The sequence below is a fragment of the Brienomyrus brachyistius genome, unplaced genomic scaffold (genome assembly GCF_023856365.1).
Source record: "Brienomyrus brachyistius isolate T26 unplaced genomic scaffold, BBRACH_0.4 scaffold47, whole genome shotgun sequence".
Taxonomy (NCBI): domain Eukaryota; kingdom Metazoa; phylum Chordata; class Actinopteri; order Osteoglossiformes; family Mormyridae; genus Brienomyrus; species Brienomyrus brachyistius.
Window position 1 is genome coordinate 1,240,153 of NW_026042322.1, and position 17,499 is coordinate 1,257,651.

At 43.1% G+C, this 17,499-nt stretch overlaps 3 protein-coding genes across 9 annotated transcripts in view; 1 reads left to right on the forward strand and 2 right to left on the reverse strand.

The window, feature by feature from the left end:
* Positions 1-1,453: 1,453 nt before the first annotated feature.
* On the forward strand, positions 1,454-9,496 carry il15 (interleukin 15; the record flags this gene model as incomplete). The annotated part of the gene is made up of 6 exons (XM_048999736.1): positions 1,454-1,522; positions 5,502-5,596; positions 6,182-6,278; positions 7,193-7,237; positions 7,879-8,013; positions 8,100-9,496. Coding segments are annotated over 6 exons (546 nt in total), but the record flags the coding sequence as incomplete, so codon positions are not given.
* A 142-nt stretch (positions 9,497-9,638) lies between these two features.
* On the reverse strand, positions 9,639-10,898 carry LOC125723283 (B-cell lymphoma/leukemia 10-like). The gene has a single exon (XM_048999735.1). It carries the CDS (start codon positions 10,717-10,719, stop codon positions 10,105-10,107), a length of 615 nt encoding a protein of 204 aa, XP_048855692.1. The 5' UTR covers positions 10,720-10,898; the 3' UTR covers positions 9,639-10,104.
* Positions 10,899-12,125: 1,227 nt separating this feature from the next.
* The window catches only part of inpp4b (inositol polyphosphate-4-phosphatase type II B), a 74,376-nt gene continuing 69,002 nt past the window's right edge, over positions 12,126-17,499 (reverse strand). For 6 of the 7 annotated variants that reach the window (XM_048999734.1, XM_048999728.1, XM_048999731.1 and 3 more), the window contains one exon: positions 12,703-13,992. In XM_048999734.1, the coding sequence (XP_048855691.1) occupies positions 13,815-13,992 (178 nt within the window). In that variant the 3' untranslated portion in view covers positions 12,703-13,814. Of the gene's footprint in view, positions 12,664-12,702; positions 13,993-17,499 lie in introns of those variants that run through there. The other variant, XM_048999727.1, reaches the window with a different exon arrangement.

Consider the following 17,499-nt stretch of genomic DNA (forward strand, 5'->3'; position numbering starts at 1 on the left):
TGTATGTACCAAGAATTCCGAACGACAAGTTGTTCCGACCTGTTGTCGTTTCTTAAGATTTATCTTTCATATGTGTAAAGACGTCAAAATTTGAGTTTAGCATGCTAAGGCTTCACGATATTGCAGTGCCCAGGGGTACAAAAACAGTGCCCGAACGTGCTGGGCCTCAACTGGCAATCTTTGGGTCAGAGGCACAGAGGTTTAACCCACTGAGCTATAGGCTGAACAGTTATAAAACTGTAAACAGTGTCTTTGTGTGAGCCCCTTATTCAGCTTATGTTCCATACATCTGAGCATGTGGCACTGTGAGCTATGCCTCTCTGCTCATGGACTAAATGTCATCAAGGGACTAAAGGCCCTTGAGCAAGCTCAGCTCACTATAGGCAGCACACCTGCTAGCTGCCCATCACTGTCAAGTTTGCCGTCATTCCCCACAGGGATCCTCAAAATGCGTCTGCAGGTATTTATTACTAACATAAAATAAACATGCTAATTGACTGTTTTGTTACCTTCATTTATAAAAATTAGCTGGCGCACATGTTGCGGTTTTGAATTCTTAGCATGTTTAAGCAAGTTTTCATGCATATGAAAGATTAATCATCTTAACAAAAGGGAATAAGTTAGCACAACTTTTGCTGTTTATAATTCTTAGTATGTACAACTAAAAATCTGACGTTTTTATATATATATGCAAGATCGATTACCTGAATAAAAAATAATTAGTTATCACAACAATTGGTGGCTTTCTTCATAACCTATAAGTTCGAGTCCTCAAAACTCGAAAATCTCATGCAGTAAGTTGTCTTGAAATTTTAGGTAAACTTTTTCTTTTTTTTACGGTGCTGTTAGACGTAACGGTTAAAAAACGGCATGCGTGTCAGATTAATTGTCGTGTTAGTCGTTGTTTTTAATTCCTAAGTTATAGGGCTCTTCCTCTGAACAGGAGGAGTGAGAAAATTTCTGGATGAACTCTGAATATTTTTTTTAAAGTCAAAGTTTATTTAAAAGACTTAATTACAAATAGTGAAAGTGAAATTGTTTCTTCTGTCAGTGGTAACAAGGTGTAGCCTAAATTAATTACATTCGCCAAGTGGAGATTCTTGATTTGGATGTAAATCCTCTATGCTTGCGTGTATTTATTAACGTTAAAAAAGTATGGGTTGAGAGAGAGGAAAGGGGAGAGATAACGGGCGAGGAGCGTTGGGTTATGGATGAAGAATTAAAGTGAGGGAGGTGATTTTCGAGTACGTACATATATTAAAAAAAACAAAAAACAAAAACAGACTACTGAGCCGAATGGTCTTCACACGAGGAAAGAGACGCGTTGCCACAGACGCTTTCGAACGCCTCGAGTTCATCTCATCTTCTCTGCTATAAATCGACGACAGAGGGTGCTGGGCATGCAGGACTGAACGCCATTTCAAGTGTTGCCAGCTAGGAATATTTATAATAACACAACTTGACTGCGGAGCTGGCGTTAATTTGGCACAAGACAAGAAGAGTATCGGAGTACCTACCGAGGGTATGTTAGGACAATGTGACACTGTTCGCCGGTCCACTTTCTCAGTGCCGGAGTGAGAAAAGCTGCGCGGATGAGCGCTCTTCTGCTAACACTGTCTGTAATGTACATAAGGCTTTGCTGTCAGCCCAAGGATTACAGAATAAGAGTAAGTAATTCGCGCAATTCTGTTTGACGGTAGTCTGTGTGGCTCTGCGTATGTAAAGAGCTTTCATGAAATTGTCGCAATATAACCGTGGTTACGAGGTATGGCAACGCCGAAGCGACTGCTTTTAATTTCATTTCGCTTATTTATTTATTTGTTTGCTCGTTTATGTATTTATTTGTAATTAACTGCCGTCGATCGGATTTGAAATGGGAATTAGTCAAATTATAATTATTGTTTTACTATAACAGAACAGCAAAAATTATGGAACGATCTTTATCTCCGTGATATATCATAAACATGTGGAGTTTAGAAACCGGCAAATTTGTCAGTCGGCATGTTTCAGGGCGGCGGCCGGTGTTGTTTTCGTTTTTTTATCATTATTTTTTTAGGCGGACTATGTGCAGCAATTTATAAATTCCTGACTTTTTTGTCGGGGAGAATGAGAAAACCTACAGCTGCAGCCGGAGAAGGTTGCATTTTATTACGACTTATGTTTATTCTACAGAGTGAAAACTGTCGTTTAATGCATTGAATTTTTACTTTGAGTGCAGATGTATTTAGCATGTAATCGTTTACACTGGCATTACATTGAAAATCGTTACCCAGCAGACATGAGATGTTTGCTAGACGGGGATATTAATATCTAAGTTCATGTACCTTCTACGTCGGCCAGGGACCGTATCTGTCTACGCACACGACGTGGAGATCGTGTTCAGCATTTAATCTAGCGTTCGATTGAGACCTCTCTTGGACGCAGATATTTTCAGTTCAGAATTTGAGATTTTTCGTGTAAGACAAGTACAGGACCCAATACTGTACGTTCAGAAGGCAGAAGGCATCGTTAGAAACTTTCATTTTGGCTCCCAAGGAGACGTCATAAAGACGCCTTTTGAATGTGGGTAGGGCCACGGGCCTAAATTATGAGCGGGGATGGGGGGGGGGAGGGGCAATAATCAAAATCAACTGGTACTACCACCTGGACCCCCTTAAATGAGTAGAGATCTGTACCCTCACCCTCCAAAAAACTCCAGTACAAAAATAGGCCAGTACAACCCCCTTTTAAATACAACCCAAAGTTAGGCCCTTGGATCACTCTACATATTTTGCATTATTATTGAATTTTTCATAAAATAATATAGTTAGCTAGATTTAATACATCCATCCATCCATTTTTCAAACCGCTTATCCTACTGGGTCGTGGGGGGTCCAGAGCCTATCCCGGAAGCAATGGGCACGAGGCAGGGAACAACCCAGGATGGGGGGCCAGCCCATCGCAGGGCACACTCACACACCATTCATTCACACATACACACCTACGGGCAATTTAGCAACTCCAATTAGCCTCAGCATGTTTTTGTACTGTGGGGGGAAACTGGAGTACCCGGAGGAAACCCCACAATGACATGGGGAGAACCTGCAAACTCCACACACGTGACCCAGGCGGAAAACCTGGGTCCCAGAGGTGTGAGGCAACAGTGCTAACCACTGCACTACCATGCCGCCTCAGATTTAATACATTTTGTGTAAAAACAACTTAAAAATGACCTGTTCTTATGCTTTGTATATTTAAGTATTTGAAAGACCCATGTATAAGATGTGTGGCTTGTTTTCTTTTTTTTTTTTAATTGCGGTTTGTTTATATAGTATCATAACCAGGGGCCCGTGTGACAGATTTCTTGCTTTATTTGCTCCCCAGTTTAAACAGACCGTTATCTCCCTTCACTTGTACTTAGCCCAGACTAGGCATACCTTAAATCTGGCAAGTTATCCTACTGTCTGTTTGCCTGGAAGTTCAACCAACATGTCATTAGGGCTGCAGATATCGATTATTTTAGTAAATGAGCGTTCTATTGATTACTCCAATGATTAATGGGACTTTCGGGATGCACTATATCATATCTTGGATCTTTAGTGACCCAGCATATATATATAGGCTATATTTATATTTACAAGTGAAGCCACAAATAACTGTAACAGTGCAGACTTTTATTGAATACATCTTCCCCAAAATCTAAGAACAGTTTCTAAACAAATGTAAGTTTTTTTTAATTTTTTTTTTACAACCTGGAAGGTACTATTTTTGCATAGAGTATGCTGAAACGTAGTTCCTTAATTGTTAAGTAAAATTTTTTTTTTTTTTTGAAAAATTAACAATTTTGAACCATTTTCCAGTGGAATAACGTACACATTATAATATTTAATAATGTTTCATAAAGGCTGCCAGGCAACTTGGTAATTTGATCCTTATAGAGAACACTGAACATTCCCCAAGTTTTATTGAAAAATTCTGATGCAGTCCAAAGTTATGGCCCTTTCAAATTTGGGTGCCACGCCCCTTTTTTGCACTCGCGAATCGCGCATATAATTTGTAAGGGTTTTCAGGAGACCATATCTTCGCTTCTAAGCATGCTAGAGAGCTGAAAATTGCTCTCCTGGCCTACATTTCCCTTCCCTTTCCCTTCCCTTTTGGCATGGACTGACCCTGCAGGGTCAATAGCTACAGATCTCCAAACTTCGTGTGACCTTCAGAGTAGCTCAAGAATAGCAGAGAACTTCATGGAATAGGTCTCCATGGCCAAGCAGTTGCATCTAAGCCTTACATCTCCAAGTGCAATGCAAAGTGTTGGATGCAGTGGTATAAAGCAAGCCATCACTGGACTCTAGAGCAGTGGAGACATGTTCTCTGGAGTGACAAATCGCACTTCTGTCTGGCAATCAAATGGATGAGTTTAGGTTTGGCAGTTGCCAGGAGAACGGTACTTGCCTGACTGCATCGTGCCAAGTGTAAAGTTTGGTAGAGGGGGGGTAATGGTATGGGGTTGTTTTTCAGGAGTGAAAGGAACTCTTAATGCTGCAGCATTCAAAGCCATTTTGGACAATTGCATGCTTCCAACTTCGTGGAAACAGTTTGGGGATGGCGCCTTCCTGTTCCAACATGACTGCGCATAAGTGCACAAAGCAAGGTTCATAAAGACATGGATGAGTGAGTCTGGTGTGGAGGAACTTGACTGTCCTGCACAGAGCCCTAACCTCAACCCAATAGAACACCTTTGGGATGAATTAGAGTGGAGACTGCGAGCCAGGCCTTCCCATCCAACATCAGTACCCGATCTCACAAATGCTCTCCTGGAAGAATGGTCAAAATTCCCATAAATACACCCCTAAACCTTCTGGATAGCCTTCGCAGAAGAGTTGAAGCTGTTATAGCTGCAAAAGATGGGCCAACGCCATATTAAAGCCTATATATAAAGATGTCATTAAAGTTCACGTGTGTGTAAAGGCCGGTGTCCCAATTTTATACTGAACCTTTTCAATTTACATGGGGAATATTATATTGATAAGTGTAAATGGGCAAAGAAGGAACCAAGGATCCAAGACCTTAACAGAGAAATGGGACTTTAAGTCCAAACCTTGCATGGATTAAAAAATAAAAAAGCTGGTAAGACACTGGATGCATATTCAACCTCAAACATAACGGTATGATTAATTTCCCTCCTTTCTCTATTCTGTGCATATACCTCAGTCTATGTCTTGCTGTTTCTTGTTCGTTGCTCTGTTAAGCGTGTTCAAATGTGAACAAAATAAATAAATAAAATAGTAAAGCACGCTGCGTGACAGTAATAATCGTCCGTATGAAACATGGTGATCACTGAGTCGTGTGGATTAAATGAAGCATAAAAGCAAAGAATTTTCATCGAGGATTTTTTGCAATCGAGTTACTCGATGAATCGTTGCAGCCCTACATGTCACGAGAGCATTTCTTTCGTCATTATGGTCTGCGTGGGCACGGGACGGCGTACATTAACGTGCATTAATGTCTTGCTTTCTCTTCAGAGAAGTCTGCGGGGTGCTTGCATCTTCTGGTGTTCCCACAACTGCCCGGACTGCCTGTTAAACTCTGAAGTCTGGATTGCTTTCTTCGCTTTGAGGTAGGCAAATTCAGTATTCCAAGATCCACATCGTTATACACAACATGTCTTAACTCTACGAAATGTGCTAGTCATTCACGACTAACTACGAGCAATATTTGGTATGGCACAAGTTGCTGTCCTGTTGCTGGATGTTCAAATCAAATCACATCAAATCAAAGTTTATTTATAAAGCACTTTTAAACAACCAAAGTTGAACAAAGTGCTGTACAGGTTCACATCATTAAAAACAATAAAAAAACATCAAATACAAAACACAGAATGAAGAACAACAGACTCAGAGCATTTTATGTCAACTCATCCTAAATTAAATGGCATCGAGAAAAGGGAAGTTTTAAAAGTTTCGAGTCGAGGCAGATCTAACATGCCAAGTAGGCTATTCCAAAGTCTAGGGACAGCCACCCCAAAGGCTCTTGTCGCCTCTGGTCTTCAGTCTGGTCTTAGAAATTTTTAGTAGAAGCTAATACCTTAGCAGGATGTTGGTATCTCTGCACTCAAAACCCATATTTAAAAGATGTTTGTGTAGTAAAATAAGCATATGTACCTTTTTACTTTACGTACAATTTTTAATTCCTTCCTTATCAGCTGCTTGAGCACATTGTTACCTGTTGGTGCTACAAGCCACACGCAAGACATACGTGAGCTCCAGACGTGGATTGCAAGCTATAAAGATAAGCTTCTTGTGGGTATCCCTTCCATTTCAGACCTATAGGAGATCTGAGGGTCATCTTTGATATTTTTTGACTATTTAAACATTGAAAAATGACAGAGACAGACAGATATAGATAGATAGACAGATACATTCCTTTATTGTCATTGTACAGAGTACAACGAAATTTAGTAGCACATTGAACGGGAAATGATCTATGACCTTTATTGGACATATGACATCACACAAGACATAATAAACTTAACAAACCATGTGTGGCACGTGACATACAGTGAATAGTAGAGTTGTTACACCGAGGATGCTGTATAATATTGATATTTCCCAAGAGAAATCTCCTTGGGACTATGTGTAAACATTATGATATTGAATTTTTGATGCAGCATCAAACTCAGCAGGGAGCATGAAAAAGTACCAGGAGCTCTTATAGTTTTACTGTCCCCCCAAACCACTAAAAAGCTGTGAACTATGTAAACAGCCAGCTGGAAAACAATCTCCTTCAGAAAGACTGAATGGATTGTATTGCTGTTTACACTCTTTACGCAGCATGTAATAAACTAATTCATATTCAACACAAGCTTTTTATCTGTGTCAAGGATAAGCATGTCAGAGCTGTTGAATGTCTCTAAAGTAGTCAGTCCTCGTCCAAGACATTCCAGTTATTGAATGGAAATATAGTGTGTAACTTCAGATTGAGCAATTTCATAGGCCGGTTAAATATGCTGTGTGCCAAAATTCTTATTCATTTTTACTGACGCTTTAACATAGCTATGCAACTTGCATTGTCATTTAATTGACATCTTAGCTGATGAGATGTTGATTTGGGATGGGGCTGTGAATTTGAGCCTATCACAGAGTGGGCATTCTGTTGTCATAGTAGCTTAAAGTTCCCATTTTGGCAGCCTAACTGTGTTGTTCCCTTCAATCAGGGGTGTGACACGTTGCTGTACACGCCATGCTACGAGGACATCAATGTAAGTTGCTGTGTTTTCCCATAATGCATTTCCCAGATAAGCTTGCCAAGTCGGATGCCCGTGAATCCTGTTGCTTCAGGTGTTGTCGCCTTCCCCAACCATGTGCACCATTGTTTGTCTTTGGGGGGGGGGGGGGGGGGGTTGCTAAAGCTGAAAGAAATAGCTGCATGCTATTTTTCGACTCTGACAGAGAAATGAGGGAGAATTAAAAAAATTCAAGTTCTAGAATTTTGGTTCAGAGAGAGAACCATGTAGAGGAGGCGGGTGCAAGCAACTAAAAGAAACAGGACCAACCAATCAGATGTCTTTGTCCTTCCTCCTCTACAATCTGATTGGTTATCCCAATCATCTTTCCTTCTGCCCTCAGAACATTTTTGTGAAGGTAAATTTTGCACAAGCCCAATGCCTGGGCCCTAGAATAGCCTATGCATTTCTCTCGGAATCCATCATAAAATCAGCACCTTCACAAACATATCTATGATGAATTTTGCCAGCCAGCACATCTGTTGACCTACTGGGAAAATGGAAAATGCCTGAATTGCCAGGGCAAGTGAGCCACAAGTAGTAGAAGTGACTGGGGGAGGGGGGGTTGGGGGATGGGAGTGACCAGAGAGACAATCTCACACCAGTTTTTCCCACAGCTGTCCTGCACAGATATGACAATGCAATGCTTCCTTCTGGAAATGGAGGTCATGCTGTTTGAGATGGAGTTATTTGACGCCGACCACAACATACAGGCGAGGAAGAATGACAGTCTGCTACGTCAGCTACCCCAGGTGAGCTTGCCGGGGTGGGGGCTTGCCGCGGGTCTGCAGTGAGGCCGGGGAGGCACTTACCATGCCGTGTCCATCTGGTTTTCCAGAATAGGTGCAAACTGTGCGAAATGCACGACATGAACAATTGCACAGTGTTCCTGGAGAAGTTCGAAGACTTTCTGCAAATCATACTAGACCAAATCCACAGCTGATAGCCATTCCAAGAAATTGATACCAGAATGGATGTAAACGCAGCGGCATTTCTGGGACATGCTCATGGGTTTCTCTACGGACCAGGGAGTGGTGAGCATTCTTGGGAAGTGAACCTCTGGCGATACTTAATTTTTTTTTTTAAACCTATCCAACGGTGGGGGGGGCGGGGCCCCGAACTGGATTTTTTGTGTGACGAACAGCCCCAATGCACCTGACTCACAGCAGCGCCACCGGTCTCCTGAGAGAACTTTTCTGTGGGGAAAAATGTTCTGAGGGCGGAAGAGGGAGATAACCAGATAATCAGACAGTAGGGAATGTGGGCCCAAGCGACTGGAAGAGGCAGAACCAACCAAGTCTTTGTCCCTCCTCTTTTGGTTTTAAATTTTTCCTTCTGCCTTAAGAACATTTTTGTGTAAGTGAAATTCCCATGTCGAGAAGAAGTGGAATGTACAACGAGTGTGTTGATCTGTGACCTTCTGTTCAACAATCCCAGTCAGGGCTTCGATTCTCTTTGCCACTCATCAGTATCGCGGTAAGAATGCAGCACGTAACATTCAAGGCATCTTCATACACTTCCAAAACTATGAAGGCATTAAACCGTCCAAAAAAATTAAAATAAAACCTGGGACAATAATGTACACTCCAAGGTTTATCTACCCTGTGAGTTTTCTACATGCACAAGGTTTACAGTTCTAATATCCATTTCAGGGTAGGTTTTCGTATTTCACAATAAACTGCTGTTTTAATGCACTTTGGAAAAGCTGATTTTGGTATACGTGCATGTTCGAACAACGTGCCACATGGATTGTAAGCGAAAATGGATATCTATTATATCTATTATCATTATGAAAAACGTTTGTTAAGTATAACAATGTATTGTTCGTAAACATCCAGTCTTTACGAAAGTCAGTAGCCATATTGTGAAAACTATATTATGGATATATTAGACTGCATGCATTCAGCGGTCACTTTATTACGCATCCATACATAGAACCAAGTAGGAAGTTTCCCTTTATGTCTCCAGAACTGCATTTAGGGTCTCACTTTGGACAGTCATACTCTGTGTTAAGTATCAGTTAATAATAATGCAGCCACTGAGTATATGTTGAACATTTACTTGTGCACTTTGAAAGTGTCTGAGTTATAGATCGCGTCCTTTTAATGTTACTTAAGCTACTAATAAACAGTGGTTTGTATCACAGGTTCTCTACCTTATGCATTTTAGAAATATATATATTTTATTTAAAAAAAGTTGATTTTGATATATAACAATAAAAAGCATGATGCTGTACGCTTTGTTTAATTTGTCACTCTTTGCCAAACACGCTTCCCTACAGAGGGAAACGTTTGAAGCCAGTTTTTTAGTTTAAATGCTGACTCCTGGATGTAGTTCAACAGGAGTGAAGAGCTGCTTTCAGTCTTTTGGGCTCGTTCCCTTACGGCCTTGTGCACCATTCCCAGGTTTATGCCGCAATGGACTCTGGATCGCCGGTATGGAGCGGTAACAAAGCTCAAAGCGGTATGACGTCTGCTCGTAATGACAGGAAAGCACAGCCGGGTTTTGAGCGGGTGCTTATGAATGAAACTTGATCGCGTCAAGGCTACCCGGTCCTGATTATGGAGGGCCAGGATCCAGAAAAGCTGGCAGATTTCTCTGCTTTTGGAAATCTTTGGATTTGGAAATCTGCAAACTGCGTTGGATTCTGGCCCTCTAGTACCTGAACTGGGGAATGCTGGTTTACACCAACAAACGAGGCGAGAGTTTGGTGTGTGCAGCACCCCCGGACTGTGGAAAGCTTAATCCCTTTTCATTTAACGCTGAATGAATGGTCCATTTTGCTTAACAGGAAAGTGAAGTCCTGCTTTGCAGGAGGTGTCCAGCGTAATGAGTGGTTCTCATTAGCGGCGGCATGTAGAACATGAGCACAGGCTCCAGGGCTCTTTGCTTCCCTGCTCAGGGAGTTCAGGGGCTCCGTGTTCCCCAGGTTTTGGGAGGTGGGTGCTGGATGACGGGGTTCCGGATGACCGGCAGCACGGACTCGACCAGGAGTACAAATTGGACATCAGGGTTCCCGGGGAATCCTTCTCATTCTCAAAGCTGGCACTGTTGTCGGACCACATGGAGAACGTTCTGGAAGCCTTGGCGCATGGAGATGGCCCAAATCCCTTCGCCAGCACTGCTCCCCATCTCCTCTCGCTTTTCACGACTTCCACCTCGCTGGTAATCTTCAGGATGACAAAGTCCTTGGTCCTCACCTTACGTATGGACTCGACCAAGGAATCCAGGCCCCTCGGATTCTCTGCCACGTAATCCAGCATCTTCCCGGTCTTCCTCCTGTTTCCTGCTCTGCAGGTGATTTCCTCCGCATCCTCCCTGGAGATGATTTTCTTGGAGCGTAAATAATCCAGGTGCCTGTCGGCGACGAGCTTGTCACACAGATATGGCCTGAGGCGTTCGATAACCTCCTTCTTCATGTCGGCCATCTCTTCTTCTGTCAAGTCCCAGGAATCCATGGCGATGGCTGAATGCCTGCCTCCGCAGTTGCTGCTGCGCTGGGATAGATTCAGAGCCACTGAGAGTGGGATGCCCTCTGGTTTTAAGCGAACAGGTTATTCAGTTGACGTGGTGTCATATGACCAACAGGTCCGTTACCAAGCAGAAATCATTTACAGAAGTACGCAGGGCACTTCCTACTTTTACACAAAGAGGGAAAGAAAAATCTATCCTTCTGTAACACTTCTTGAACTGTGTTAGTTCCACAATTACTGACAGGCAGCGATATTTTAATTTAAAAGTTTATTTAAAAGGTATTCAAAAATATGACTGATAGCTTTTAAAAAAACATGATTTAAATACATTAAATAACTAATGCAACAGGACTGAATGAAATAAAATTCATAACCCATTGTTTAACGTTACACACAGTTTAGCTTTATGTAAATCACTTCTGGTCATTAACAATGAAAAGCGGTTTTCCCAGCAACAATAAACTGGTGACAATGGCAACTCTGGGTTGCATGTTAAAATTTGAACGCAAAATTGAAACTGGCACGTCTTGAAATTTCCATGTCTGCATGCTGTCCCAAAACATCCCAGTAATATTGTTTAGTCAGAACCTGATATGCTGGACTTAAGATGAACTGATTAACTGTGACTAAAGCATTTGCATGGGTGGTAACACACGCATTGAGCAAAAACACCACAAAATAAATACGTAACCGCAATTACAGCTCGATTCTGGATGAACCACGCCACGAAACAAAATTCCCAAAAAACCTCTAAACATTGTATGAGGAAAATAACATTTCTAAATGTAATTAAGCTAAAAATGTGAAGAATGTGCTAACAACATGTATTTCTTTGTGAGACTGATAAACCCCAACCAGTAATTGTTAAACACAGCTGCAGGATTTTCATTGCCAGAATCCTGATCGTCACTATTTATCTTTATCTATCCATTTTACACACCGCCCCCCCCATGTGATACTCCAGCACATGTATTTCAGGGTTTCCATTCATTCATCTGGTGACGCCCCCCCTCTGCCCACACTTGCCCTACGCAGGATCCCTGGAGTCTGGAGCCTGTCCCAGTGCTGGAGTTTCATTGCTACCTTTTCTTAGTTTTCTTCAGAATGAAATGGGAAATTCTTCTGAAAAAGGTTTCTGAATGAAAACAATACTGGTTTCCTGGTAAAGTCCAGAACAGAAGCATGAAATCACCGTCAAGATGCACAGTTGTGTGTTTTTCCATGTCTTTTCATTTTCATGAAAATGTTACAAGGGACCACTAGAATATCCAAATTTGAGAATCTGCAAGGGACCACAACCAAAATGAAATCAACCCCGACCGAGAAATTAGACTTGAGGCAGCCCTTATACGTCGTGTCAGGCATGTCCATTCTTTTCTGGCTGCGCTATTCTCCAAGGGATGGCCCCCACGGCTGCGCTCATACTTGTTTTACTGAACGGCGTTACGCTCATATGATGGTATGTTGGGCTGCGTAAAAACGACAGTGTGTTCGTGTAGAAAACGAAAGTTTGCCAGCAGACTGAACTGTCTATATAAATTATTAAAACCACAAAAAAAAAAAAAAAAACGAAAACATTTAAAAGAAGGAAACATTTCTCGCGATTACACCAAAATGTACTTCATTTTGAAGTATAGCTATTTAGAAGATAACACTGTTTATCCTGGAAGTACTTGTAGACTTACTTCCTGTGTACAGATCTAGCATACCTGTCTCACCTTTGCTGACTGGGGTATTGTATTGCTTGGGGGAGGGGGGCAGATATTTTCCCTTTGATGAGGGGGGATTTCTGGTGCTCACGAGTCAACCTTCCCGTAGGTGCCTTCTGGGGGTCGATAGCACCTGGGGAACGCCATCAGCTGTAGGATGTTGAAGGCGTACTTTCGGCACTTAATGTTCTTTTGCACGTTCTCAATCCGACATCCGTCTCTGGGAACGATGAGCAGGTGGGGGGGGGGTTTGGGGGGGAGAGACAAGACAAGATGGGATTGTGAAATGATGGTTTAAATGGGTGAGGGGTGTTCAAAAACAAACTTGATAGACAGCATTGATAGAGAGACAATCTGTGGTATGTGGGGCAGGTCGGTGACCCACATAATCACTGACTGGGGGACATCATTGATGTCTGTCAACCTGAAACTGACTGACTGAAATAAAAAGGCAATTTAACTTTGTAGCTATGTAGAGGTTTAACTATGTTCAGCTTTGTAGACAGACTATCCGGTCTCCAGGGTAACATTATTCCTGATTTGTAGACACATATTGCATGGAAATACGACATTTTCTGGAGTTTCGCTCAGATACTTAAACACATGGAACCCAAAACGTTAGTTCATGGGAGACCTTTCCCCAAGGATTGTGTTTTAATCTGACGAAACCTAAAGTGCCTGTCCTGGATTGGCCTGGACACCACTGAATCTTGGGACTTCAGGAAACACAGTGTTAGCTAACATTTCCAGCCAACAGAAGACCCCACTGCAACAAAGTAAAAAACAATACGTTTTATATTGTGACACAAGAAGCTGTAGAGAAATCGCCAAGCACAGCCTCACTTAAACGAAACGGCATCGAGCATAATTTGACGTTTTAATGCCAGTGACAAAAAGTACATTGTAGTAAAACCCTATATAAAAAGCTCTATATCATCATGTATATAAAATCTTGATAAAATTTTCGATAAACATGAATTCTTTTGACATGTAGAAAATCAGATCAAGCTTGTTTTGTTTTTAATCATAATCGACTGAATGAAATATATCTCTATTCTGCTGTTTTACATTCCCTTCCTTGGGGAACTGCAAACAGATGTTTTCGCTACCTCCCAGCTCTCTGTAGGGAGCAAAAATGTGGACTGTCTAGCAGGGAGCTGGGAGGGAGCAGAAATGTCTATGGTTCACTGAGGTCCGGGTTGGGAAACACTCATCTATTGTGTTTATTTACCATCCGTAAAATTAAATTTCAAGCAGACCTTTTCGAAATAAAACCATGATATGCGAGTTAAGTGCTACCACAAAAGCCCCAAGACAAGTCAAATCCGAATGAAAGTAGACAGCCAAGCCAGAAGTATGACATCAGACAGTTTATTGATATTTCGCAAGCAGGAAAACAAGACTTAGGATGAGCCACACAACCAGCAAGTGAGAGCTGACGAGGAGCAGGGCGATAGGGTAGAAGTGGCGGGACACCGGCTTGCTATCACCTACAGAGGGCGCCTCTGGGTCCTCCCAATGACCCGCCCCTCCCTGGGCGAGGCGACTGCTGGGTGGGTCAAGAACAAGACAGAACACCGGAGGGTTAGTAACATGTGTGGGATGGGGGGAGGGAAGGAGGGAGGCTACATGAATGAACGCACAGATGGGAGTGCAGATGAGTGATAGGTGGAGAGGGAAGATCATGGTGAAGCGGACACATGCATTTCCACAGTTGTTACCCTCCCCTGGAGGTCAGCTGCCTTATAGCACCCCCCCCCCAGGAAAAACACTACAGCAATCATGGTGTGAACGACCTGACCTACTTTCTGGCTCGGCAGAGCGAGACCAGAGCAGGTGGCCCGTGCGACAGGAAGGCAGCACGGACCCCCGGGGCCGCTGCCATCACGACGTTCGACTCCCAACCTCTTTTTCAGCCGCGTTAAATCCGCGCTTCAGCCGGCAGGAAGGATACCGGCCTTCTGTGACGTAAGCAGGCAAAACCAGCCCTGAGAAGCAAGCAGGCCAGACTGACCCCCATTAGGCGTCACTCGCCGCGAAATGGCGCGTGACGCATTTTTAGCGTTCCTTTCATTTTCATTTTCCCACTCGCGGCCCCATTCCTTACTTTTCACGACCCAGCCTGGGCATTTAAGTGGTCAAGCGCAAATGTAGCTTTTTGTAGTTAAGCGCTAATGCAGCTAAGTAATAAAAAAAAAACAAGAAAAGGAATTTTCCAAAAACTGCGAGATAGCAGTAAACACTACACAAAAGCCCAGTGTCCTTAGATCTGTCATGTGCCCAGGCTCCGTGGTGGAGTGTCATTCTTCCGGGGTATAAAGGAAGAACTGAGCTGCAATAACAGACACACAAATAAGTACATCTTAGTTTATGATTTTCCAAACTCATAATTCCCAAAATTTTTCCTCATACAGAATCCAGGATTAATGGGGGCGGATCCTGGGGCGAATGCCACTCCAGGCCATGCAAAATTTTATATGAAAGTTAGGTTTGGCCTGCAGCAGGGAGGTCAACTAAATGGAGCAGGGCGTGTGGATTTCTCACACACACACACACACACACACACACACACACACACACACACACACACACAGCGCAGATGCAGGGTTCTAACTTCCAACCCCGGAGATGTTATGCAACAGCACCACCCATTGGGCCAGCGTGTCGGCCCACAACATAAACTCCATCTTGCAAAACACTGATAGACAAAATCAAGCTAGCAGTAAATTAAGCGGCAGTCACCAATTCTGTGCCCTGACCAATCGCCAACATCGGCATGTGGGACATGCAGTGAATCGGATCTTCGGCGAGGGCAGAAAGCAGAACATCTCCCAGCTGAGAAACAGCCAAAATGAAACCTCTACATTCCTGGATGCCATATTATTGGTTGCGACTCAAAACACCAGGTGACAAGAGGAATGCTTCTCCAGGGTTGCCAATTTCGGTCAGCTGGTTGGCGTGAGATTTTCGATTCCGGACACGCATTTATACCCATGTAACAGTTTTATTCCCTTATAAATAGTCTGTAGGGTTTGCAAACTACTCCAACGGTTTGGACGTAGCTAACTTTAACTTTATAATGGAGTAATATAAATTTGCCGTAAGATGTCTTACGTGAGCGTGAGAATCTGGGAGCGTATGAGTTGGCAGCTCTGCTTCTCACTGAGGTGACCACACAGGAAGTGTGCGCTTTCTAACAAGCAAGCCAGACGCATTCCAAGCCCTACTTCCTCATTTCGAAGTTCCTTTTTCGGGTCTGCACATTGGGTTCTAGGTCCGTATTGAGAGCTGCGAGGAGCGAATTGGAGGTCAAAGGCCAGCTACACTCCGAAGATACAGGGTCAATTTTCTAATGGCCCTCACAGGATGTGGAAGGGACAGGAAGACCAGAACTGCCTGCAACGAGAGAGCTGCTGAATGCTCTGAACACATTCTACACCCACTTTGAATGCTCCATTACCTCCTAGCATAAGGCTTGCACTTCTGTCGGGCGAGTTACTGCTAAGCACTGCTAAGTCTGTTGAGGATGTGAGGAGGTCCCTGTTGATCGGTAACTCGAGCAACATCTCAGGATGAATTCTGCGAGACTCATGAACTCACGGTGGGTACTGGCTGACATCTTTTGGTCATGACCCACATAAAAGATCCCCATTAATGTGCCTACAGGCAGCTTCCTTTGTTATCCATTCGTTCTCAGCCATCTGGAGACCAGGGACTATGTTAGACTGCTCGACAGGATCTGAGTCTACAGTTGTGCCTTTAAAGGTCATCAAGTAGGCCGACCAATGCCTTCATTTTCTTGGGAGGCTGAAGGGAGTTGGCCTCCCGGTCCTGACAGCATTCTGTGGGGGTGTAGTGGAGAGCGTCCTCACTTCCTGGATTACAACGTGGCAATACGAGCTGACTAGAGGTCAGTGCGTGGTGAAGAATGTGCTCCATAGATCAGTCACAGCAGTCTTCATTGTCCTGAGGATATTTACAGATGCAGAAGCAGCTTCCTGCATCGTGAAAGACCCCACCCACCCTGTATATGGACTGTTCCACTCCCCCCCCTCACAGGCAGAAAGCTGAGAAGCATCAAAGTGAGACTTTCAAGGCCTAGGGCCAGCTTCCTCCTGGAGTACGCAAAGCTAATAAACTCCCCACATCAATGACTGACTCACTTCACCGCCCAGGTTTTTATCCCTTTGTTGTGATGCTACTGCTATTGTACTGCTGTATATATATATATATATATATATAAAAACGCCGCTCCATTTTTATTTTAACTAGGTTAATCCCGTTGAGATCATACATTAAAATCCGCTCACTTAAAACACCGTCATGCAGACAAAGTAGATTGCAATGACATCACCCTGGCTTTAAGATCCTTGAGTGGAACAAGGGCTTTAAGTTGAAGCTTAGATCGCAAGTCATTCCAGGTATGAGGTGCCGAAAACCTACAAGCTTTCTTGCTCAGTTCAGTTCGTACTATAGGGGCAACAAACTGCAGAGCGTCCATAGATCTAAGATTTTCTTTCTTTGTTAAGAAACAGGATAGATAAGAAGGAGTAGCACCCAGAATAGTTTTATAAACAAACACGTACCAATGACTAAACCGTCTGATATATAAAGATGACCAGTTAATTTTTAAGCTCTGTTTTTAAACTATGTTGCTTTCTCTCACTCACTGATAGTCAACATATTAAGAATGACAATAAATGAACCTGAATCTGAGTTGCATTTTGTTTTTTCTCATAACAATAAAACTAGGAAATGGACAAAAGTATTATGGCACCTGGGCATGACACCTGCAGGAACTTCTATAACATCTCATTTCAAATCCATAGGCATCAGTTCCCCCTTTTAAGGTATAACAGCTGCCACTCTTCTGGGAAACCTTTCCACGAGATTTTGGAGTGCATCTATGGGAGATTTCCCCATTCATCCGGAAGAGCATCTGTGAGGTCAGGCACTGGTGTTGGACATGAAGGCCTGGCTCACAATCTCTATTCTAGCTCATCCCAAAGGTGTTCGACTGGGTTGAGGTCAGGGATCTGCATGAATCAGTCAAGCT